The sequence below is a fragment of the Parambassis ranga genome, chromosome 22, assembly GCF_900634625.1.
Source record: "Parambassis ranga chromosome 22, fParRan2.1, whole genome shotgun sequence".
Classification (NCBI taxonomy): domain Eukaryota; kingdom Metazoa; phylum Chordata; class Actinopteri; family Ambassidae; genus Parambassis; species Parambassis ranga.
This window is the reverse complement of record NC_041042.1, coordinates 8,206,306-8,229,586: the sequence shown is the minus strand read 5'-3', so window position 1 is coordinate 8,229,586 and position 23,281 is coordinate 8,206,306. Positions and strand designations below refer to the sequence as shown.

General features: G+C 41.9%; 6 protein-coding genes across 6 annotated transcripts; 1 reads left to right on the top strand and 5 right to left on the bottom strand.

The window, feature by feature from the left end:
* Nucleotides 1-223: 223 nt before the first annotated feature.
* On the bottom strand, nt 224-6,004 carry rps6kl1 (ribosomal protein S6 kinase-like 1). Its single transcript, XM_028396021.1, has 12 exons — nt 5,880-6,004; nt 5,032-5,148; nt 4,750-4,891; nt 4,355-4,479; nt 4,084-4,176; nt 3,909-3,956; nt 3,166-3,298; nt 1,686-3,089; nt 1,513-1,602; nt 1,266-1,348; nt 1,067-1,162; nt 224-978 (listed from the first exon to the last, which is right to left on the bottom strand). Exons 3-12 carry the CDS (start codon nt 4,883-4,885, stop codon nt 868-870), a joined length of 2,319 nt encoding a protein of 772 aa, XP_028251822.1. The 5' UTR covers nt 4,886-4,891; nt 5,032-5,148; nt 5,880-6,004; the 3' UTR covers nt 224-867.
* A 632-nt stretch (nt 6,005-6,636) lies between these two features.
* LOC114427860 (olfactomedin-4-like) lies at nt 6,637-8,642 on the bottom strand. The gene is made up of 5 exons (XM_028396069.1): nt 8,532-8,642; nt 8,289-8,453; nt 7,738-7,950; nt 7,520-7,661; nt 6,637-7,431 (listed from the first exon to the last, which is right to left on the bottom strand). The coding sequence occupies exons 1-5, from the start codon at nt 8,586-8,588 to the stop codon at nt 6,638-6,640; spliced, it is 1,371 nt and encodes a 456-aa protein (XP_028251870.1). The 5' UTR covers nt 8,589-8,642; the 3' UTR covers nt 6,637.
* A 1,357-nt stretch (nt 8,643-9,999) lies between these two features.
* olfm4.2 (olfactomedin 4, tandem duplicate 2) lies at nt 10,000-11,851 on the bottom strand. Its single transcript, XM_028395941.1, has 5 exons — nt 11,772-11,851; nt 11,524-11,691; nt 11,229-11,441; nt 10,993-11,134; nt 10,000-10,918 (listed from the first exon to the last, which is right to left on the bottom strand). Exons 1-5 carry the CDS (start codon nt 11,826-11,828, stop codon nt 10,125-10,127), a joined length of 1,374 nt encoding a protein of 457 aa, XP_028251742.1. The 5' UTR covers nt 11,829-11,851; the 3' UTR covers nt 10,000-10,124.
* Nucleotides 11,852-13,844: 1,993 nt separating this feature from the next.
* Nucleotides 13,845-15,727, bottom strand: olfm4.1 (olfactomedin 4, tandem duplicate 1). The gene is made up of 5 exons (XM_028395949.1): nt 15,662-15,727; nt 15,395-15,562; nt 15,092-15,304; nt 14,866-15,013; nt 13,845-14,786 (listed from the first exon to the last, which is right to left on the bottom strand). The coding sequence occupies exons 1-5, from the start codon at nt 15,719-15,721 to the stop codon at nt 13,957-13,959; spliced, it is 1,419 nt and encodes a 472-aa protein (XP_028251750.1). The 5' UTR covers nt 15,722-15,727; the 3' UTR covers nt 13,845-13,956.
* A 362-nt stretch (nt 15,728-16,089) lies between these two features.
* Nucleotides 16,090-19,280, bottom strand: lrrc74a (leucine rich repeat containing 74A). The gene is made up of 13 exons (XM_028396183.1): nt 19,186-19,280; nt 18,871-19,046; nt 18,672-18,779; nt 18,474-18,567; nt 18,344-18,393; nt 18,171-18,252; nt 17,991-18,076; nt 17,725-17,919; nt 17,555-17,650; nt 17,314-17,457; nt 17,112-17,216; nt 16,944-17,029; nt 16,090-16,699 (listed from the first exon to the last, which is right to left on the bottom strand). The coding sequence occupies exons 1-13, from the start codon at nt 19,277-19,279 to the stop codon at nt 16,090-16,092; spliced, it is 1,926 nt and encodes a 641-aa protein (XP_028251984.1). The 5' UTR covers nt 19,280.
* Nucleotides 19,281-19,624: 344 nt separating this feature from the next.
* Nucleotides 19,625-23,205, top strand: angel1 (angel homolog 1 (Drosophila)). The gene is made up of 10 exons (XM_028395994.1): nt 19,625-19,714; nt 20,105-20,962; nt 21,056-21,291; nt 21,385-21,454; nt 21,533-21,975; nt 22,189-22,324; nt 22,430-22,540; nt 22,653-22,686; nt 22,793-22,950; nt 23,045-23,205. Exons 1-10 carry the CDS (start codon nt 19,648-19,650, stop codon nt 23,203-23,205), a joined length of 2,274 nt encoding a protein of 757 aa, XP_028251795.1. The 5' UTR covers nt 19,625-19,647.
* The last annotated feature ends 76 nt before the right edge of the window (nt 23,206-23,281 follow it).

The following is a 23,281-nucleotide window of genomic DNA, read 5'->3' as shown; positions in this document are numbered from 1 at the left end:
ATTTTCTACATACAACTCAAAAAATTTTCCACTTATTGTGAAATGAATGGTGAAAATAGATAAAGCTGCATAGTATAATTTTATTATTTTGGTTGAGAGAAGAACAATGAGCACAGTATTGGACTTAAAACCAAGAAACACTATGTTCCGAATCTCCAAAGTAAAGAAATCCTCAGAGAATTCATCAGTTTCACAAAATATGAGGAAAATTCTTTTTGCGGTGTAAGAAAGACTATTTAAGAAAAAGGTTTTAAACAATAAAAACAGAATTACTCAACTGTAGTTTTTGTGGTGAGTTTTTGTGATTTAATAAACCACACACAAAAGCTTTAAAGGAGGCTTGTCACATGTAGGCCCACTGTTCTTCCAACCGTCATGGAGAACTTAGTGAATCTGTGCTTCTGTGTGGGCCAGACCAACTGTTGCAGGACCCTGCACTGATCAAGACTGGCTGTATGTTTGTGGTAATTGTCATGATGTGGAATGACTGGAGCTAATCAGACACCTCAGGATGGTATTGCAAAGATATTACTATTTATTGCCTATTGTTATTGCATTTCTACAATAATTGGTAGTCCAAAAAATTAACTGAACTAAAATGAATTACTGAAGTGGAGTTATGTTCATGCGTGCAGATGTTATGTGGAAAAACATATTTATCAAAATTTCATCAAATGCATCTCTTAAGTCCCCATGTGAATCTCAATGTAGTTCACCAGTTTTAGTTTTTTTATTACATCACTTGAACTTTTTGGGAAGCACAAAACGCACTGGAAAACAGCACTAGTGCTACATCCATTCGGCCGCATCAGGTTGTGTGGAGTGTGAATCTTGCGAGTCCAGGGTTATACATACTGATGAGAAAAGCTAACAGCTTAGAGCTTTCCAGGAGACACTGCTGAAGAAGGGGTGACACTTGATGTCACTTACACCTCCACCTCCAGAACCCAAGCGATACCCAGCATCAAACTGAAGCAGCTATGGAGCAATAATAATGCAAAGATCAAATGTTAGTGTGCTTTTGTATTTTATGTATTAGAAGTGTGTTCAGAACTGCATCTCTAACCTCAGTGAGCAGCGATGCTGCTGCAGCACTCAGGTGGTCTGGGATGAGCAGCTGGGTGTGGGAGTGGATTCCTGCTGGGTGGAGCTGCCACAGTGGCTGGAGGAGCATGAGAGGCCATTACATCATAATTTGTAAGAATTTTGTAAAACAGAAGCAGAGCAGTATGTTCTGAATGTTCCTGTAGAGCTTTTTAGCTCACCATTCCGGTTAGGAGTTCAAACAGCAAAGCCCCAAGACTCCACCAGTCACATGCTTCTGTAACCCTGGACACTCCTCCAATTTCTGCAAACACAAATTGAGAACAGTGTGAACTAACTTTTTTTTTTTTAAAAAAGTGCATATTTGACTTCTCATACAGAGTAAAGTAGATAATCTACATATTGCCACTAGATGGCAGATTGCACTAAGGGGTGGTGTCAGCTCTGACAGTGAAGCACACATCTAACCTGGAGCACAGTACATCTGTTCCATGGCTTTGGAGCTGATCTCTGATTGCACCTCACTCCACTGGCTGAAAAATGTCAAACACACCTTTCCTGTAAAAAAACAAAAAAACAAATGCCACTTTAGGTGCACTTGTTTTCTTCATGGGGTGATTTTCATTTTTTCACAGACTCACCATTGCTGGTTAGCAGAACATTTCTAGGGTTGAGGTCTCGGCACAGGATGCCTTGTTGATGCAGACTCTCCAGGGCCAACAGGATCTGTGCCCCCCAGACACGCACTTCTGCTTCAGGAAGTCCCCAGCATGTCTGCATGGTCTTATCTGCAGACTTGGTAGTCTTGACAGGAAACCGAGGCAGGTGGCACCAGCCATCCACCTCAATTGTCTCGTACTCTCCCTGCCCTTCTGGTCCCTCTGGTTTAAGGAAAGCATCCATATCCTCTCTCTTCTGGTGGGGCAGGGTATGGAGAGAGCCAGAGAACCAACCTACAAATGATCTGTCCTTTAAAGATGCAGGACTCATCAACTCACAGGCCTCTTCTATACCTTCTTTTGCCTCCTGTGACCATTTTTCCCCTTTAAATTTTACCCCAGAAAGGATTGAGGGCTGTTTTTCCACGTTGCTGATGGAAGGCCAAGATCTTTCAGAGGTGATTCTTGTATCTGTGTGGTCAGAGAACACTGCTCTGTCTGTGCTCCTGATGACTACCATTCCATTTGTTTCTTCTGCAGTGGGACTGCTCCGGTCTTGCTTTGAGTCTGTAACTTTTTCTGCAGAGCTGCCACTTAAAAGAGAGCCACCAATATCCCACGAAGCCCTACCACGAATCTGTGTTTGGCAATGGAGAGGAAGATGCAAAATGGCAGGAGAAGAACTCAAACCATTGTTTTCACTGTTTGGTGATCCTGCTTTTATACATGAGGTCTGGTTTGTATGAGGTGCAGTTTGTCCAAGTGTTCTTGATAAGTCACTGTCTGTCACTGCATAGGGGGTTTTCTTCTCACAGTTGTGCTGTTGATCTGCAGCTTTCCATGCAACTTCAAATTCTGAGCTGCACTCTATTAGTCCCATCCCAGCTTTCTTTTTATTGAGTTCTGACATGACATCCAGGGCTTGGCTGACGCGAGCACAAGAAAGAGGGAGAGCAGGCTTTTCCTGAGTTTCACTAGAGTGCAAAACCAAGCTAGGAGCTGGTGGATGTATGTGGGTGTTGACCTTTGTCCTCACAGGGCCAGACACCAGAGTCAGCCGATCGAGCTTGTTATAAAATGATGCTGCAGTGCGAGTGTTCTGCAGACAACCTGTCTCCTCGATGTAGGAGTGAGTCCCGCAGCTTTCCAGTCGCTGCTGAGTCTCATCCCAGGAGGTGGGGAAGTCTGTGTCTGGGCTCTCATCGCTTAATTTGTCTGGAATCACTGCTGTACTCCCTCTGCTGTTGTGCTGGTAGTCTGTGCTGATTGTAGGTGAGGTGTAGCTGGTCTTCAACTTAACACTGTGTTGGCTAGAAGCGAGGCATTCTGGGTGTTCTTTGGCCTTCTCATTTCTCAGCTTGTGCAGTTTGGAGAAGAGCCTCCCACCTAGAAAGATACCAAGGAATTGTGTTACATTGTTGTTATTTATATATATAAAAAAGTATAAAATATCACTGTGTACCTTTGACATGCTCTAGATGCAGATAAACAGCATCTTCACTAACATAATATCGCAGCAGCTTCACCATGTATGGCACCCCTTGAGGAATGATGGTTGGCTGGTCCCTGCTCTCCCAGCTCGACTTTACCAGGCTCTACAGAAACACACAAGCACTTTAGAAAAGGACATGTACATTTTTTTAGAGTTGGAAATGTGTGTATTCACATAAAAAAACTGTGTATTTATTCAGATGTGGTTACAAAAAAATATTAACTACTGCTTGGATTTCCCCCTTACACCACAAATATCTGTTACCATGCTCCCTAGCCACTGAAATTTGAGGTGCACTTGGCTAAAAGGGTGAGAGCTCTCAGGCAGATCAATGCTGGGTGATACTTAACGAGACAGGATGGAAGAGCTTCCATCGCCTGGCTGCCACTGAGCACAAGGACTGGATTGCAGCCAGTTGAAAACCCCCTAAACATCTCCACACTATTATTATTGTTACTGTAACCTTTATTTTTTATGAAATCATTTCAAACAATTTTCAAGAGTATCGTCTATCAAAGCAGGCAGCAGCAGTGAGTAACAACAAACAGGAGCAATGTGGATCATTTAAAACATATAAAGCCAGACACATGCCTCCAAGTCATTTTAAAATTCATTTTGTGAGATCATTTCGCAACTGATGCCAAGCAGAGAGAAAGCAGCAAAAGCAGACATTTGTTGAAGGATAAAGGCAGACCATCCAACCCTTTACTCACCTTTACAACAAATGTCTCTTTGTTGACCATACTCTGGACAATCAGGACCTTTGGATTGAAAAATAACAGTCAGAAAAGCAGGTAAATTATTACAGCATGTTTCTCCATAAACAGCCATCATAGAATGCAGTTGATCATTCACAGCCAGGGATTGTTTTTTGTGTTGGTGACATACCTTATCACTAACACCCACCACCTTACACATCTCCAAATCTTCTACAGGTGAACTCAGGTGTCTGATTGGACGAAATCTCAGACTACTGTACCCCTGGGGAAAATAAAAAACAATAAAGGATATGATCTACAGCGCCATGCTGAGAATTAATGTGTGACAGCAGGAACTAACTGTTTCATCTATTTTAAGAAGCAGCAGACCAGCAAGTGCTCTTCTCCTTTAGTAAGAACACAAACTAGGAATTAATGATAGTAGAGGAGAATTTCTTTACCCCTAAATGAGAGCTTCCCTTCCCCAGGTTGTCCTGTAGATGTGTTATAAAGATTTCCTCAGCTCTCTTCAGATACTGGGTTGTCTTCCTCTTCACAGCCTCACGCCGATCCTTGTTTGGGTCCACTGTAAAATAGGGAAACTCTATTTGACACAGCAGCTCTAGAATATAGTAGATGTCACTAGATGCCCAACTGCCCTTTAGGTTGAGATAAGAGACAGACACACACAGCTAACTGTTGACACTGCTGTGAAGAATGCATGCAAATCTGTTTAACCTTTGGTTTGTGACTTCCTGTTTAGTCCACACATTCCCATCACATGTCTCGTGCAAACACACCTCTTCATCTTTTTCATTGCACTGTGGTCTTAAAGAGGAAATGTTCGTCCACTTACACTGAACCCCATTCAGCAGCAAGTCCACCCCATTCTTATAATAACTGAAGGCTGCCTCGTAGTCCTCGTTGACCTCACTGTCCAGTGCCATGCGGATCTGCTTGGCAGCTTCCACCAGGTAATCTCTCTTCGCCATCGCTGCCTTGTTTGGGACCCGTCAAGGTCCAGATGGGCCAACAAAAGTTAGAAATGAGTGTTCAAGACATGTGGTGAATAATTTTAGAAACAGAAAGTAAATCATTGTCTCCTAAAGTGCATCATGACACCAGCTGGGAGACTCACCTTTGCTCCTTGGTCTTATCAACAGCAGCTTGCATCTTTGTCTGTTGTCACAGGGCTCGGTGTGTGTCTGCCCCCCATGACTCCATGGCTCAGGTCTTTGCTGCAGAGCATGATCATCTGAGCCAGTGGAAACAAAGAGTTAACCTTCAAAGCAGAACAGGAAGTGACTACAAGCTCGTGCCTGCTATTTCTGATGAATGGAAAGAAGCAGAGCCGCAAACATCCAAGATGACAGAGAGATGACTCAAGAGCAGAGAGGCGGATTGTGTCTCAGAGTAATTACATTATTTATCCATACAGCATCACAAAAACCTAAAGATCCACCTGGAAAAGGGGCAGATGCATGAATTCTGGGACACAACCCCACTAATAATGCTTGAAAACCAGGTGTCTATGAATGGCACACTGTAGACACATGGACATCTCCTTTGAATTCCACCCACACATTTACCCCAAATTACATCAAATGGATTAGTTCCCAGAAGCAAATTAATTCTTTGCTGAGAAAAATCTTGACAAACATTATAAATCAGTTTACACATGTATAACTGATCTGACTATTAAACCTTATATTTATGAAAATTTGACACTCCTTTTTCCACAGTTCAGTCAAAAAAGGAAAAATAAAACACACACACACACTCAGCCCAGCCTGGTTGCAGCAATGAAGGCGACATCATCCAAGGAGTGTGATGAAACACACAAAGCCATCATCACTCCCCTCCATTGCCATTCATTATCTTCACAACATGCTCCACCATAGGCAGTCAGCTGGCAGTCGATTACAACAAATGAACACACGAATAGCACAGAAAACTGGAGCGCACACACAGATAAACATGCTGTACCTGATGTGAGGCGAGCATGTCCTGGACCCTCCACCCCACCAGCATCAGCAGCAGCAGCAGCAGCCCGTGTCTTCAGCAGCCAGAACACACTCATCCCAGGAGGAGAAGAGGAGGGGAGAGCTCAGCCGAGGCTGCTGATTTGCTGAGTGTGATGTCACTTCAGCACACGCAAGGCAGCCACTTCCCCCTTCTCATCCTGGCAGATGCTGGAGGATTTAAAGAGACAGTGCTGTTTTTGTGTGCACTGAAGGCCATTTTTATTCCTGATTTTTACTTTAAAAATATTGATAGAATTGATTTATTGTCCCCTACTGATGAATACATCAGGTCCTGGCTTTGCATGATAATACTGTATTTGTTTGATGTCTGTCATGCATAGAGGGAAGCTGGGATCATCCTGCCTAGAATTCCTAATCTGCTGGGTTTTGGAGCTCAGTACCAGATGGAGCCAGGCTCCAACCACAGCACAAAGTCACCCCCGCCCCAAGGGAGGGCCGGCATACAGAAGGGGGGAGGAAACTACACTATGGCCCCAAGACATGAGGAAGGGGGGGGGGGGGGGGGGGCTATAGGATCAAATTTTGCAAGCAGAGTATAATTCATTTGTCATTTTGCTCAAACAAACAGGATGCTTATTTGAATGCACAATTTTGATTTTATTTCAAAAAGCAGGAAACAATCCAGTGATGTTAGAGAAGTGAAAGTCAGAGAAGATCATTTGTACCAATCACAATACAGCAGATCAAGAGCAAGAGGCATCATTTTTTGTTAAATTTCACATGGTAGGACATATAATAACCATTGTTGTACATGTAGAGCCTCTGATCAGTGGGATTGTAGTGCAGGTTGACAAACTTCTCCTGAAATTTCTGAAGGGGGATACTCATGTGTTTCTCCTCTCTTGTCTCAGTGTTGTATGAGTAATAGATCTCCTCTGTCTTCACATCGCCTGGCCTGGTGGCATACATTACTCCACATACCATAAAAGCATTCCCTACAAGAGGTTTAAAAGCATTGGTGGTCCATTCATTCTCAGTACCAAAAGATTTCTCATCAATCTTGGAAATCACAATTTTACCCTTGGAGTCCTCTGTGGTATACATTACCCACAATCCTTTCTCATCTGCTGAAAAGTCCAGGTACTGTTTTGAGGAGTAAGTGTAAGTGAATTTTTCATTTGCTTTTGTGAGTCTTCTGTGACTGAAGACAGAAGAGGTCAGATTTAGTTTGGACATCCTCAGCGGATTTGCAGCCTGGTAATATATGGTGTTACCATGAACAATGTAATTATTGCCAGTGCCGTCGTAACCTTGTGGCAGACTGTGGTGTGTGAAGGTTGACCTCTGAATGAGTTTATCATAGCTAGAATACAAGTAGAATTCATACACAGAGGGAGTACTATATGCACTATACCAGTGCATTGACTCAAAGCCTCGGACAGGTTTGGAGTCCTTTCCCCAGCCGCCATATTGATAACCAGGATTCAGATGAGCATTTATTTGGATAACTGTAGGCTTGCTGACACTCAGGATTCCAGTATGGTTGCAGTTGCCTAGGGAAAAAATAAACAAAAAAGAGAGTTTCTATCACTGTCATATATTGTTGGCCATTTATTCCATATAGCTGTCTAATAAACTTACTGGTGTCAGGGTTGATGAGGTCTTGCTCCTTGAGGCACTGCTCCAATTTCCTCTGCAGCTTGGCAAACTCAATGCGGATCACTTCCAGGTTGTTCTTGTCGAAAGTCTCCAGTTGATTTACAATAAGGGTCATGTTGTGAATCTGGCACAAGAAGACACAGTTAGCACATAATCAATAACACCACAGAAGTAATTAAGCAGTCTTAAACTTTTTTCACCTCAGTGTACAGATTGTCGAACGCGGGCAAGGACGAGTTCATGTGGTCTTTGAGCTGAGACACCAGAGCTTCAAACTCCCTGAGCTCAGTCCTCAGTAGCTCAAAGTCCAGTTTGATGTATTTGTCTGGACTGCTCTCCATCAAGGCCACTCGGAATGTCAGGTCCTTCAGTTCTCCCAAGAAGATATCCATTTTGCTCTGGTAGTGTACAAGCTGAAACACACACATGCATCAGTGTGTGATCATAAGGTCAGCATAGTCATAGTCATATAATTCATCTTACCAAAAGTATTTCTGTTTTGGGTAAATGAAAATGGCTTCTTTTAGTTATATACAAGTTTGTTGGAGGAGACAATACATGAAAAATAAATGTGCTAGCTTTTCTAAAATTGTCTCCTCTTTGATCACAAAAACTCACTCATTGTATTAGCAAGACAAGACAGATGCACATGCTGATGATCTGAACAATGGTTTATATGATTAGTAACCAAGAAAAAAAAATACTGTAATAAATATAAGGCTTTACATCATTATCTGTTACATAAACGTACCTTGTTCATATGAATCTCCACTTCCAGCCTCAGATCAGTGGTGAACTGCTGCATGTGCTGCACTCGGTCGGCAGGGAAGGTGCTGTCAGGCAGGAACACACTGCAGACACACTCCAGTGCCCCGCCAGACGTGGTCACATTCCCTGACTCCCAGTCCTCCACCGGCTGAAAGCAAATTTTACTCAGTAACGATTCAAAGATCACAGAACAAAACACAAGATGCTGAAAGACTTAAATACGTACGAGCCAAGCCAGCGCTGGACTCAATAAGGAAAAGAGCAGCAGTGAAGTCAAAGCCATTGTGTCTGGACTGTCTGGTTGAGTCAGATGTGAGTCCTATCTATGGGATCACACATATCTTAGAAGCTAAACTAAAGCATGTGACATCGTTCACAGTCATTTCTCATTCTGTTTTATAGGATCCTTGGGATCAGTGCAGGTGTTCACATTGTGCATAATATCAGTGAGGTGGACTGTGGTTTTATGATCAGTTTTATGACTGTACATGCACAAGACACTGATCCACACACATCTGCTAAATTGAAATTTAATTTCATCAAATACCTCGATGGTGCAAAGATTATATAGTCAAAGTAAAGAAATAATAATGTGCTGGTCTTTGGGAAAAAATGTACCCAATTATCTGTCATGATTTGGTTTTGGGGTTTATATCTTTTTTTATTATTTTCATGTTTTGTGATTTAATTCTTTGTTGCTTTGTTATTTTCATATTATTTGGGTTTTTCTGGATTTGTTGAGTTCCTTGTGTTGTCCTGTTTCTGGCTGTCTGTGCTATGTTTCCTTTGGGTTGGTCTTGCTTCTTGTTTTTCTTTGAAAGCCCTGTCTCCCTGTTTGTCCATGTCTTTTACTTCCCCTGTGTTCCCACCTGTTCTGATGTGTTGCACCTGTGTCTTGTTACATTGCCCTGTGCTTCCCTTTGTTTGTGTTGGGTTGTCTTGTTAACTTGTTTACCTCCTGGTTTCCCGTAAGTTTTTCGTTTTGATTGTTTCTGAATGTGGGTTTCCTTGGTTTAGTTTTGTATTTTTGGGTTTGGGTAATTTTGTTTTGTAACAGTAAATACTCACCTTTTGCTGAACCTTCTACCTCTGCCTGGGTCATCTCATAACCAAGACCTGACATTATCACCCTTCATGATAAAAATGCACCTGTATAGTCCAATTTACCCCAATAAGACTTCAAACAAAACCCTTCCATCCCTGGAGATCTCTAAGAATCTTATTACTGTTATAAAGCTGCCTTATACTCTCAGATTTGGTTTTGATGGTGCAGTATAGTGAAACTGCACCAGGGCATGGTAAAAGGAAGAGGGGCATTTATTCTATACATATCTCATTCACAGAGCCCATGGTTGTTGTTTTGAGCCTTGAAGTGTGGTGGCTATTATTGCATATATATTTATATTTATTATAATCAGATAGAAGTCCAGAAATGTTTTTTTCAGTACACTCCAATTATTATATGACTTTGAATCTTGCTTAAACTGGGATTTAAAGACGCTTGTGTTTAACTTGTGCATTTTATTTTTAACCTTTATTGCTTCAGCGAATGAGCACTGTATCTATTTTTTCTTGTTTCTTGAAATATTAATATCATATTCTCCTTTTATTATTTAATTTATTATCTGAAAATGATGCACTTATTTTATTTGTCAGTCATTATTAGGTAAATAACTTGAGAACATTCACACCACTTCAATGCTTCAGTTTGATTTTATTCAAGGAGATATAAGATATAAAGTCTGCAGAACACAGGCCTTCACAGGTGTGTACAGATCAACCGTATCAATCACAATACGTTGGATCACAAAGAGATGAATCATTCCTTGTTGAATTTCACATTATATGACACGTAATAGCCGTCATTATACATGTAGAGCTTCTGATCAGTGGGATTGTAGTCCAGGTTGCTGTACTTCTCCTGAAACTTCTGGAAGCGAATGTTGATGTGTTTCTCCTCTTTGGTCCTGGTGTCATATGCGTAGAAGATCTCCTCAGTGTTGACATCCACGGCCCTGGTGACATACATGACTCCACATGCCATGAAGGCATTGCCTGCTAACTGCTTAAACACACCAGTTTTCCACTCTTCCTCAATACCAAAAGATTTCTCATCAATCTTAGCAAGGACAATTTTACCCATACTCTCCTCAGAGGCATACATTACCCACAATCCTTTTTCATCAGCTGAAAAGTCCATGTTCTGGTTGTCAGAGTAACTGTATGTGAACCTTTGACTAGCAGCTGGGATCACTCTGTAGTCAAATTTGACACTGGTCAGATTCAACTTGGTCATACTGAAAGGTGAGTTGTGCTGATAATAGATGCTATTACGGTGGACTATATAATTGTTTCCAGCACCCTCCCATCCATCTGGTAGGTTATGTTGTTTGAATGCAGACCTCAGAATCAGAGTTTCATAGTCAGAGTACAAGAAGAAGCTTAACACTGCGGGGCTGCTGTATGCACCATAAAAGTACATAGACTCAAACCCTCGGATTGGTTTCGAGTCTTTTCCCCAACCTCCATAACGATAAGATGGAGCCAGATGAGCGTTCAGTTGGACCACCATGGGTTTGCCGATGCTCAGGATTCCAGTGTGATTGCAGTTGCCTGAAAAGAAGAATGTAGATTAGTAGTCTAAACTCTATTACTTATACCTTGACTATCTTTGCTAGGTACCTTACCAATATCTGGCTCAATGAGGTCTTGCTCCTTCTGGCAGTCCTCCAGCTTCTTCTGCAGCTTAGCAAACTCAATGCGGATCACGTCCAGGTTGCTCTTGTCATAGCTCTCCAGTTGGTTCACAATGTGGGTCATGTTGCGGATCTAGTTACAAAAACATGATTTAAGTGGAAATCAAATAAAGAAAGGAGATATTAGTGTCCTGAATGTTTTGCAATGTTTGCAGACAGATTTTCACCTCAGTGTACAGGCTGTCGAACAGGGGTGAGGAGGAGTTGAAGGAGTCTTTGAGCTGAGACACTAGAGCCTCAAACTCTCTGAGCTCAATCCTGAGCAGTTCAAAGTCCAGTTTAATGTACTTGTCTGCGCTGCTCTCCAGCATGGCCACTCTAAATGTCAGGTCCTTCAGTTCCTTTAAATAGACTTTCAACTTACCCTCATAGCTTTCCATCTGAAAGAGTGAGAAAGCCGGGGTTAAATTTAATAACATCTGACACAGCATGTTTTTATGCTACTTGTAGGTCCCACTGCACCTTCTCCATTTGGATTTTCACTTCCAGTATCAGATCCTTGGTGACTTCTTGCATGTGCTGAACCCGGTCGGCAGGGAAGATGGTGTCGGGCAGATACACGTGACAAACACATTGACCTGACTCACCCACCGATGCAGTTACATTTCCAGACTCCCATTCCTCATCTGGCTAAAAATCACAAAAGAAAATCATGTTAGTAATAACAAACAGTTGCAGCCACCTGCATGTTTTAACAGAACATGACTTACAATCCATGCCAAAGCAGGACTGAGGGCTGGAAGGAGCAGCAGTAGAACTGGCAGCATTGTGTCTTACTTCTCCTCTCTTGCGTCTCCTCTGTGTCTTGGTCAGAGGGTTTTTAAAGACAGCTCTTATCAGATCATCACCAAACAGCACTTCTCTACAGATGTTCATTCACAAGAAGTGTTTGAGTTGAGGTGTTTGCCTATAATGAGCACTACGTCAGGTTTGATCTAAACATTGGGTGTGGTTGAGAAACACAACAGGTGGCACACCTTCTGAAAACACCATATGATACGGTTATGGCTATGTAAGTATTTCAATTTACTATGTTACTGCAAACAGACAAGCAGGACATTATGATTTATTACAATCCGTACTTAATGGTCATCATCTTAACGGTCAAAGTTCAGGTCACTATTGAGTAAATTAGGAGTGTTTTGTTTCCTTTTTCATGTTGGTAAATTGCATAATCCTATGCATGTGACATGGGTGGTACTCTAGAGCTTTGTGATTCATAAGAAGAAAATATTGTGCCATAGAAGAACAATAATAAAATGCTGATATCAGCTCTGTGGAAATAGTGTGTATGCCTAAAGTTAGACTCATGTTTTCTCTTTATTTTAATATTTACTGTTATATTTACAGGCACATAAACAGAGCCCTCTCAGGATCCAGAAAGGATTTATAAATGAGTTAAAGACACTTCTTCCTCCATATACACAGGACAGGAGGTGTGACTGGATGATTTAATAAACGTCACCAGATCTCTACCCAAAGATGCACCTTTTGACAGTAATTTTTAAACGTACCATATCATGACAAAAATACATATTTAAATATAATGATTGCAGTACATATTGGTTTGTTCATTCCCATTCTTGTGGTTTGTGACGTTCTGAAATAAGAAAGAGATGTGACTACAGTGTTACACCTTTTGCCTTTTGTGCTTTTACTGGACTTTACTGGAATGTCAGTGCCTCACAAACACTATACACTATTTAATAATTTTTGCATTAGACACTTTATAACAGAAATTACCACTGATGGTGCACAGTTCTACAACAAAACTAGTGACAAAAATGTACAATAATAGCACAGATCCTACTGTTTGTGTGTGAGCATGGTCATGTGTCTGTGTGGATATATAAAACGACACACCTGTGCTGAAACATTAAAAATTACTTACATTAGAAAATTGATTGAAATTTGAAAACTGCCTGAGACAAGTTGAGGATGATTAAGAAGGGATTCATATGAAAACATATTTGAAATAATATAAATATTTGTGTATAAATACATATAAATATGTATAAAAATAAATGTTTAATTTAGTTCAGAGAACATCACATGTACTGTCAAGAAGGCTCAGCACATCTAAACTACCTGAGAGCCCTCAGGAAGCACAACCTAAACGCTGCCCTGCTGCTGACCTTCTACCGCTCATCCATTGAGAGCCTGCTGACATACTGCATCACAGTTTGGTCTGGCACCTGCACTGTAGCAGACAGGGAGAGGTTAGAGAGAGTTAAGACAGCACAGAAGATCATCGGCTGCCCTCTCCCCTCCCTGCTGGACATTTACACCTCCCGCTGCCTCAGCAGACCCAAAAACATTATCAAGGACAGCTCCCACCCTGGCTTCGATCTGTTTGCCCTGCTACCCTCTGGGTACTTAAATACTGTATATAGACCATATTTATATTGTTATTATATATTCTATATTTATATAGGACTGTGCACTGACCTCTATGTTTATATTGTAAATATTTTTCTTAATGTCTTTTTTAATATCTCTTTTTTAATATCTTTTATACATCTCTTTTTATATATTGCTTCTTTTTGCACTGAAACTGGATGATGGCTTTCATCTCATTGTACTTGTGTATAGTGACAATAAAAGGCATTCTATTCTATTCTATTAGAATTCTATCTATTCTTATTCTAATCAATTTATGCTGCCTTATTGCACTCTAGGCCTTTTTCAATCGTACTTAAAAAAAATGTTTAAAATATTATTTTTTAATGTTTCATATGTAAATAAAGCACAATACTCTCTATTGAATACACATGACACTTATGTAATGCTTGAAATTATTTATTTTGAAGAAGGATAAATGAAGGTAAAAAGTGACCACCACCATCACCTTTTCATTTAAAAACTGTAAAATGTCATCTGATCACAGAAAATGATTTAGGTCAGAGCATATGGTGGTGACACGGTGGCTTTAGTTGTGTGGTTAAACCACAGATGATAGTTAACATAGTAGCCACCGTTGTACATGTAGAGCTTCTGGTCAGTTGGGTTGTAGTCCAGGTTGGAATATTTCTCCTGGAATCTCTCAAAGGGAACACTGATGTAGCTCTCTTGTTTGGTTTTGGTGTCATACTTATAAAAGATCTCTTCATGTTGCATGTCAATTGTCCTGACTGCATACAGAACACCACACACCATGAAAGCATTGCTCACGCCTGGTTTATAAACGCTAGTCTGCCATTCCTCCTCTACCCCAAAAGAAGCTTCGTGTATTCTGGCGATCACCATGCGACCACCAGACTCCTCTGTAGCATAGGTCACCCACAATCCAGTTTCATCAGCAGCAAAGTCAAAGTTTTGTGAGGGGGAATGGCTATAGGAGAAATTGGGGCTAGCCTTAGAAATCACCCTGTAGGTGTAGGTCATGTCAGTGAAGTTCACTTTAGCCATTGAAAATGGGTTGTTGATCTGGTAATACAAAGTGTTGTCACGGATGATAAAATTGTTTCCTGTGCCAGCCCAGCCATTCTTTAAAGTGTTATGCTGAAAGGGGTTTCTCAGAATAAGGTTCTTGTAGTTAGTGTAGAACCTAATGTCAACAATTGAAGCACTAGTGTGGCCAGAGTACCAGTACATAGACTCTCTGTCAGGAAGAGGCTTTGAATCTTTACCCCAGCCTCCAAATATTTGGCTCGCGCTCAGATGGGCATTCAGTTGGGTTACATATGGCTTGCTGACTCTGATGATACCAGTGTGTGCACAAGAGCCTGCAGAACGAGAGAAAAAAATGCATTAAATGATCTCAAAGGAAGCATAAATCATACAGGATTGTGAGTATGAGCTTACCAATGTTGGGGTTGAAAATTTCCTGGTGGCGCCTCTCACATTCCTCCAGTTGCAGCTGCACCTTGATGTATTCTCTACGGGTCTTTAGAACCACATTCTTGTCGTAGGTCTTCTCCAACCTGATCAACACCTGTTCCATGCTTGTGATCTACAAGGTAAAGGATGATTGCTATTAGATCATTATTGTATTTGTTGAATGTGTTGAAGCTTTGAGTTCAGGACTTACCTCTATGCGCATAGAACCAAAGATGGTTGTGGAGCTGTTGATGGAGATCTGCAGCTCTTTGATTAGGGCCTCCACCTGTTTAATCTCCACCTTAAGCTCCTCTAAGTCAGCCTCATTGTAGTCATCGGGGTTCTTCTCAATTTTTTCAATTTTTTCTGTCAATTTTATGATCTTTTCTGCGTACGCTGTAATCTTAATTTCATAGTCTTCCAGCTGAAATTGAAAAAGAAAAAAAAAGCTTGCATACATTTTCTCACAAATATATCTAAGTTTAATGCACGTTCTTCCAACGCGGCTGAATACCTTGCCCATCTCCAGATCCAGCTGGTGTGAGATCTCCTGAGCTTTGATTTCCACCTCTACCAATTCTCTTATAGGAAAGACTGAACTGGGCAGGAAAGCATCACAGGTACACCGGTCCTCACCTCCAGTCCCATTCTTTGGACTCCCCTCACTCCACAGGCCGACCCTCTGAGAAACAAGGACCAATGAACAGAGATCAGCTTACCTCTAATGTATAGCTTCAAAGACTGAAGATCAATCGGTTGATCTAAGTCATGCCATACGTACCCCCCAGGCCATTGTGGAGCTCAGCAGTGTAAAGAAATACAAGGTGCTGATCATTGTCATGCAGTCAGAGTTGGTATGACTGAGAAAGCTGGAGCTTCCGAACTTATATAGCCTACCTGAGTATGTCACAGGGTGCAGCAGCTGTCCTGGTTCACAGCATTGTTAGCCGAGTCAAGATATAATAGTTATCTTTAGCAAATAGACATTACATACTTGGATGTTTAAAATAATTTATGAGTTTATGGATGTGCGTCAGAATTCCAGTTTTGATAGAGTTCTTAGGTATTATCAACTTTGTTGCACATCTTACTCAATAACAGAACTCTCTTGTACAGTGAGCACATTTTTTCCTTTATGAAATTGCTTCTTTATTTTATAATTGTAGCAGAAAAGCAATAAGTGGATATCAACATTACACAGAATTCATATCACTTGACAGATTGGGTAGGATTCTTTGTGGGTTTATCTGCATGTTTTTTTGGTTTCTTCTTCTTTACTTTCTTTGTTTTGACTTTACCTGCTGGCTGCTTGGCATTGAGAGCAGGCCTGGACCTAGTCAGGCTGTTAGCAGTGGGGCTAAACTTGCTGTGGCCCATCTCTGGATCAGAGCGAACGCCCTGAGCAGAAATGGATTTGCCCAGAGCAGAGTGTGGGGAGTCAGCCAGCAGGTTAGGCTGGGAGTAGGAGCGCATTGCTGGGGAACTGGTAGGCCGGTAAGGCGTGGTGCGTCCTAACATGGGCAGATGGACATGATCATTGCTCAGATTAGTGACAGAGTAGCGACTGCTGTTGGACATGACAATGTGGTGCCAAGAGCTGAGAGGGGTAGCAGAGAAGTGCTGAGGGCCGCTTGAGTCTTCTTTGGCACCTCCTGGGGAAATAACCATGGAACTGCGGGGTGTTACTGCCTCCACAGCACTCTGGAAGGTTTTGAGGATGCGGTCGCTCTTCTGCTTCTCTTTCTTCTGACGGGACTCAAACTTCTTTAGTTGGCGGCGGTGGTCTCTCATCATTTGTTTCCTAGTATCCGCCAGTCCCCTGCGAAGAAACAACAGTTTCTACATGCATATCACTTTTACAGCCGCAACATTCAGGCTGCAAATCTGGTCAATTTCCCACCTCATAAACAAAATACACAAGGCTGTACTACACCATCATGATAAGACCAGCATTTACTCAGTGTGTTCTAATGCTCAACAAATAGGCCTTCTACACGACTTTAAAGTCATTAAGATGGCCCATTTGTCATATCGTATGATATATGAACAGAGAAAATGTTCACCTGTAGTCTACAATTCCTGTTCTGTCACGATCCAGTCTCTGAATCAGCTCTTCAATCTGGTATCGATCCAAAGGAATGCTTGATTGCTAATACCAATCAACAAAAAAAAAAAAGTCTATGACTTTGGACACTGACTACTCATTTCTATGAATTCATTTGTTTAGAAACCTGAACGGCCTTCCTGAAGTCAGCCACAGGGACTCTCATGGTGCCATCTTTGTCAATGTTCCGAAAGAAATCCCACAGGCGCAGCTTGCGCTGATCAAGGTAATCCTTAGGAGAAGAGGAGGTTTTATAAGGTACACACAGAACCAAAACCTAAATGATTCCATGTTATTCAAGTGGCAACACAAACTATTTCTGAACACACCTGGATAACTTTCATAGGATCAATACGTTTTGGTGGCTTCTTAGCAATAAAGCCTCCAACCCCTCCGTACTGCACTTCCAGACTAGGATGCTCCTGACATGTCACCTCCAGCAGATGCACAAAGTTCTGATTTACCAGCACATTCTGCTCAAACAAAATAAAATGGTACAGGCATTGTCAAAAAAGAATATTTTCTTGATTAAAGTGAATCTATAGTGGCTGTCCTACCACAATCACTCACACATATGTTGATCTCCTCCAAGGCAGTTTGAGGTGTGTTCTTTACCATGTTAACCAGGGCCAGTGCTCCCTCTACTGTTAAAGAGTTATAAGCCAGCTACAGAAGAGAAGCACATCCTGTATGAGTGTCACCGAAGCCATACTGGTGAGGTTATCTTATTGCAATCTCACCAGCAGGACTCGGAGTGAGTCATTAAATTCAAGACCTCTGCAGAGCATGCTGACACCCTCGTTGGTGAGGCGGTTGTTGTTGAGGTTGAGATGAACTAGGGTGTTGTTGAACTTCAGGGCCTCTCCCAAGGCCAGGGCTCCCTCATTCCCAAAGCCGTTCCATGATAAGTCAAGGTGTTTTAGCATCGTATTCACCTAAACAGGACAGGACAGTGATTAGATCATATACCCAGATTCATGTTGTTATGCTGACAGTTGAACTGTACCTTTAGTCCAGCACAAAACGCCACAGCCCCTTTCATTCTAAGGTGATTCCAGCTGAGGTCCAGCACTTCTAGGCCTTCATTGTTTGCTGTAACAAGAGAGAAAGTCCTTTTTTTGTGTTACAGCATTATATTTAAAAAGTCAAGCAAAGCACTTGAAGACTGAATCTATATTAAAATTACCCAGGAGCTGTCCAAGATGTTCTCCTCCTCTTCCGCAAAACTCGTTATGGCTTAGATCCAGCTCCTTTATCCTGGAATTGGTCTAATTGTCAAAATAACAACAAGTAGAATGTTAATTCACTGTGCAACCATAATGCCATTCATCAGCTGGGATTTATTCACAGATAACTTACAGACAGAGCATCTGCAAAATATTTACTGTCGTCATCAATAAATCCATTTCCTACAGGCAAAAAATATGATAAACAAAATCAATGTTATGGCTGCCTCACTGATTTTAACACATCAGCCAGTGTGCATTACCTGAAAGTTTGATAGAGTGTAATGAAATATTGTCCAGCAACATTTTAGCCACATATTCAGCTCCAGTAGATTTCAAATAGTTGTTGGACAAATCCTACAAGAAAAAAAAGTACTTAAGTGTTAGGTTTTTCTCCAGTTTACATCCATGAGCTGAAAGACACGTGCGCCCTCCAGTGGTCAGTTTGCAAAATGACATACCAGCTGCTGAATGATGAAATTAGCCCTCAACATCTCCACAAGGTATTTTGCTCCTTCTGCTTGAATGTGATTGTCTGCCAGTTCCAGAGTGTTAATATGCATGTCAGCCTAAATAAAAATAAATACAAAATATAAAAGATCTATTGAATTTTTCTGTTTCAAAGTGTCACTCAGTGCCACCTGTGCATTTTAAACTTACCACTAAAGCAATAGATAGAGCCTTGCAACCTAAAGGGCCAATCCCATGGTGGGTGAGTGTCATGGTTGGAGAGTCAAGGTTTCGGAGAAAGTAAGAGACTGGCACTACACCCACCAGCTTGCAGGCCTCCATGTACACTTCAGCTGTGGACATCTGTTTGTTCTTTTTCTTATTTTCTGCATATAAACAAGAAAACATGAGTGATGAGATCTGCCACTGTAAGCCGTCCTACCTTAGGCGTAACCCTATCTTTCTTTATTATTTTTATTTTAAAGCATTTACCAAGAAGTCCATGAATGAATTTATTGTACTCACCATCTTTTTCCAAGTTTTCAGACTCATCATCCAGGTCAGACGATACATAGTCATCATCTTTTATGGAGAGAGACTCAAAGGAGAACTGCGGCATTCTTTATACCCCTCTAAAACACTGGATCATTCCATTGAATGGGATTGTGAGAGTGTGCACAGAGCAATGTAACCCTGGCAGCCCTGTGCAGTGCAGCAGGTAACTCTATCCCTCAGGTAAAGTGTCATGTTAGTGTCACATTAACAATTGATGCCTCAGCTGTATGCTTTAGCAACTTTAATCAAAACATGACAAAAGTACAGAAATGTATGTCAAGTTGCATTTAATGGCTGGGATATACTGAATTTAGCTTAATGTGTATAATGATCGTTTGAAATGTGTATTTTGGAGACACTCACACTCAGCTGGGTCTGACGTCGTTAGGCTCCTCCCTTTACGTCGACAAGCTGCAAGAGTAAAGAGAAGGCATGATTGGCAGTCTGCTCTACTATGTGCTCTACCCTGTGTCACGGTACCTGACCGGTCGGCGCTCAGGTAAATCTTACAGTACATTGACAAACGCCTGCGAACAGCTCTGAAGTCCATGCAGTCTAAGCATGCATTAGCTCAGGAGCTAATGTTTGCTAAGTGTGGTGTGCAGCTGACTGAGCGCTTTCTCAGCATTTTGCTGGGTTATGTGGGTCATGTTATTACTTTTAAAAGTTCAGTATTAAAAGAGCGCTGTGGTTTCCTGCTGTAATGCGTCCTTTTGTATGAAAACATGTCCGCGTAGCATGTTGGCAACTTAGCAAGTTAACTTTAGCTCATTGCAAAAGTATGTTAGCTCGCACCTGTTTTGCCCTACGTGCGTGTGGCAACGTGTAGTGCAGCCAGGCTGTCTTGAATTATAACAGTTTGTATGGGTGGTCCTTTATTGTCATACAGAGGCCTCTGCAGTTGTTATTGGCACGGCAGTGTGTGATGGTGCTGCCGTCACATCCAGGAGGTTCAGTCCGTCCCAGACAGCACTGCTGGACCTGTGGCTCCGTCCTTCCTCCCGTGGATCGAAGGGAGAAAGGATAAAAGACCCAAACTCAGAAAAGTTAGATGATACAAGGCCTGACATGGACAAAGCACTGCTGATGGCTGCCCTGCACAAACACACACAGAATGACACAGCCTCAAAGATGAGAGAGGTGCAGCCTGCAGTGATGCAGGAAGAAACAGGGAAGAGTCATACACCTCAGCAGGAAGAAGTGGAAGCTCACAGACAGGGGGACGTGGAAACTATGCACCATCAGCTTCTGTATTGCAAGGAAAAAACAGAGAGGGAAAGCATTTCTCCAGCAGAAGACTGGAGTCTAGAGAACATTCTCAAGGTGCAATTTATTTGCCTGCAAACAAAGGACAGCATACAAGAACTTTCCCATCCACCTCAGGAACAACCACAGACACAGAACTTGGAGTCATTAAGTCCTAAAGACCGAATGCAGGAAACCAGCAGCGCAGCAGAGAATCAAATCAACAAAACAAACAAGGAAATTCCACAGACGGCTGCAGAACCTGAGTGCTGGGATGAATATGTACTTCCTAATACAGATTTACCACAGGGTGAAGCAAGCAATTCTCAATTGGCATTTGTCCCCCTTCTCTCCAACACTGAGACAACGAGGCAACACAATGCACAATCCAGTTTGCACTTCCCTGTAGGACGTGGCCTGGTAGAAGAAGTGCAGTGCCCACTGTGGCACTTTCCTGCCATGAGTTACTACCCTCCAGAGGAAGCAACAGTGCCATTTGAAGGTGAAAAAAAAATGAATTATATTTTCAGTTCAATGTAATTTGTCTACACTAGTCAGGTGGTTAATATTCAGCCTTTGTATGTGTTCCACGCAGTAATTTGGAGAGTATGGGAGAAGTTGGATGAGAGTGCTGCAGCAGAAGACTCTACCCTGATACCTTTCCCACTCAAGAAGGTATCAGTGGAGTTTACTGTCATGTCCTACAACATCCTTGCTCAGGACTTACTGGAGGCCAACCAGGAATTGTACATACACTGTCCCCTAGAGGTGCTAGACTGGAGCTACCGCTGCAGCTTGCTTCTAGAGGAAATAGAAAAATGGCTACCAGATGTGAGTAAAATCCACTTTATGTTCTTTTTAAGTATATTTCACTACATTTTCTATGCGTTCACTAATAAATGGCGTATGTCCTGTTGGGTGCAGATTTTGTGTCTCCAAGAGGTTCAGGAGAACCACTACCATGAGCAGCTGCATCCCGCTCTGTCTCAGATAGGTTGGTCAGCTGAGACGACAACAGTGTTGGGAGATATTGTGAAAAAGACATAAATACATTGTTTGTTATTTGTCCTAGGCTACACTTGTGTGTACAAACGACGTACGGGGACAAAGACAGATGGCTGTGCGACTTGCTATCGTAGCACTTGCTTTTCTGAAGTGGCTGCCACTCAGCTGGAGTTTTTCAGGCCTGAGACAGAACTGCTAGATCGGCACAACGTGGGTATTGTTTTGCTGCTTCGGCCATTGGTCAGCCACGGTTCAGAGGTCAAGGAGGAGGCCCCACCCCTGTGTGTGGCCAACACCCACCTGCTCTTCAACCCCAGGAGGGGTGACGTTAAGCTGGCTCAGTTAGCAATAATGCTAGCAGAAATTGACAGCGTTATCAAGCGCTGCAAGGCCAAAGGTGAACACTGTAATGTTATATTGTGTGGAGACTTCAATTCCATTCCACACATGCCTCTGTACCAGCTGATCACCACGAGTGAGCTGTACTACCAGGGTCTGCCTGCATGGATGGTGAGGAAAAACACTGAAGGGCAAACCAAGTATATAATTAATGTCTTTAAAATGTCTACCTGATCCTACTTTAGATACTGGAAATTAGTTGAGAGAGGTTAGGTAACAGTAAATGTAAAAACCAGAATGTTTCTGTGACTTTTTCAGATTTTCTTCTATGATGTTTGCAGCTGTAACTTCTATAACCTTTGATATGTTAACTGTTTCCAACAGATATCAGGTCAAGAAGACCTGTCACACAAGGCCTACTGTCACAGACTATTCTCCCCTCTGTGGCCCAGCTGTCTGGAAATCACTAACAATTGCCAGTACACTACTGTCAACGAGACATTTAAGTGTCAAAACCCAGGTTGGTCTCATACTAAAGAGAGTCATTTGTTTTAAGAAGTGATCTTCAATCTTCAGCTGTACATTTTCTCTTACTTCTCTACCCCTACTCGATCCTCTTTGGTAGGTAAAAGTCGGTACAGTCATGACTTCATGCTGCAGCTGCGCTTTTGTCCGGCTGCGTGTGTCCGTCCACAGGACCTGAAACTGATTCCAGGAGTGACCGACATCACACCAGGTGTTACACACACAAATAACAAAAACCACAAAAAGAATTTAGAGTAATTTATACTACCTGATGGCCAGAGTGTAATGTGTCAAATATATTTGGGTTTTCTTATTGTGCACAGAAGCCTCAAAAGGAAGTCAGCATTTTGAGCAAAGGTCAGTTTACCAGTATTTTTAATGTAATTCAGTCTAATCCTGGTGCTAGTTTATGCTATTTGTCATTTTAATATGATGAACTTTATTATAAATATTGTTGTCACAGGTTCGGACATAGACTCAGTCACCGGTTAAACCTGGAGTCTGTCTATAAACACGTTCTACCAGGCTCTGGCAGACCAGAAGTCACAACGCTGCATTCTGAAGTGGGACAAACTGTTGACTACATCTTCTACACCCCCAGATGCGCTCCTGATAAAAAAGGTACGAGGATGTGACGGAGCAGCAGAGTCTTTGACAAGTTGCAGCTCTGAATAAATGATTTGCTACTATAAATAACTTATGTGGTTTCCTCTAGCTGTCTCCAGGCTGGCGAGTGAAGGTCTGAAGCTCGTTGGTTCTCTCTCTCTCCTGTCTGAGGATGTGTTGTGGTCAATGCATGGCCTTCCCAATCACATATTCCCATCTGACCATCTCAGTCTCATGGCCAAATTCCAGCTTGATGTGGACACGGTATGACGGGAAAGACTTTTTGATTGAACTGCATTAAAAGATGAAAATATTCTTTGTTCAAATGATTTAGATGTTATGTCAA

Excerpts from the sequence above, each read along its gene's own strand:
- rps6kl1 (XM_028396021.1), bottom strand. The coding sequence starts at position 4,885 with ATGGCGAAGAGAGATTACCTGGTGGAAGCTGCCAAGCAGATCCGCATG. Across the intron at positions 4,177-4,354 it reads AGGGAAGCTCTCATTTAGGG|GGGTACAGTAGTCTGAGATT; the intron begins GTAAAGAAATTC and ends TATTTTCCCCAG. Across the intron at positions 979-1,066 it reads CAGCATCGCTGCTCACTGAG|CTGCTTCAGTTTGATGCTGG; the intron begins GTTAGAGATGCA and ends ATTGCTCCATAG.
- angel1 (XM_028395994.1), top strand. The coding sequence starts at position 19,648 with ATGATTGGCAGTCTGCTCTACTATGTGCTCTACCCTGTGTCACGGTAC. Across the intron at positions 19,715-20,104 it reads CCTGACCGGTCGGCGCTCAG|AGGCCTCTGCAGTTGTTATT; the intron begins GTAAATCTTACA and ends ATTGTCATACAG. Across the intron at positions 21,455-21,532 it reads TCCCGCTCTGTCTCAGATAG|GCTACACTTGTGTGTACAAA; the intron begins GTTGGTCAGCTG and ends TATTTGTCCTAG.
- LOC114427860 (XM_028396069.1), bottom strand. The coding sequence starts at position 8,588 with ATGGCTTTGACTTCACTGCTGCTCTTTTCCTTATTGAGTCCAGCGCTG. Across the intron at positions 7,951-8,288 it reads TGGAGATTCATATGAACAAG|CTTGTACACTACCAGAGCAA; the intron begins GTACGTTTATGT and ends TGTGTGTTTCAG. Across the intron at positions 7,662-7,737 it reads TCGACAATCTGTACACTGAG|ATTCACAACATGACCCTTAT; the intron begins GTGAAAAAAGTT and ends TTCTTGTGCCAG.
- olfm4.2 (XM_028395941.1), bottom strand. The coding sequence starts at position 11,828 with ATGCTGCCAGTTCTACTGCTGCTCCTTCCAGCCCTCAGTCCTGCTTTG. Across the intron at positions 11,135-11,228 it reads TCGACAGCCTGTACACTGAG|ATCCGCAACATGACCCACAT; the intron begins GTGAAAATCTGT and ends TTTTGTAACTAG. Across the intron at positions 10,919-10,992 it reads CCTCATTGAGCCAGATATTG|GCAACTGCAATCACACTGGA; the intron begins GTAAGGTACCTA and ends TCTTCTTTTCAG.
- lrrc74a (XM_028396183.1), bottom strand. The coding sequence starts at position 19,279 with ATGCCGCAGTTCTCCTTTGAGTCTCTCTCCATAAAAGATGATGACTAT. Across the intron at positions 18,253-18,343 it reads ATTTTGCAGATGCTCTGTCT|ACCAATTCCAGGATAAAGGA; the intron begins GTAAGTTATCTG and ends TTTGACAATTAG. Across the intron at positions 17,920-17,990 it reads CGTTTTGTGCTGGACTAAAG|GTGAATACGATGCTAAAACA; the intron begins GTACAGTTCAAC and ends TGTCCTGTTTAG.
- olfm4.1 (XM_028395949.1), bottom strand. The coding sequence starts at position 15,721 with ATGACAATGATCAGCACCTTGTATTTCTTTACACTGCTGAGCTCCACA. Across the intron at positions 15,563-15,661 it reads GCTCCACAATGGCCTGGGGG|AGGGTCGGCCTGTGGAGTGA; the intron begins GTACGTATGGCA and ends CTTGTTTCTCAG. Across the intron at positions 15,305-15,394 it reads TGGATCTGGAGATGGGCAAG|CTGGAAGACTATGAAATTAA; the intron begins GTATTCAGCCGC and ends TTTCAATTTCAG.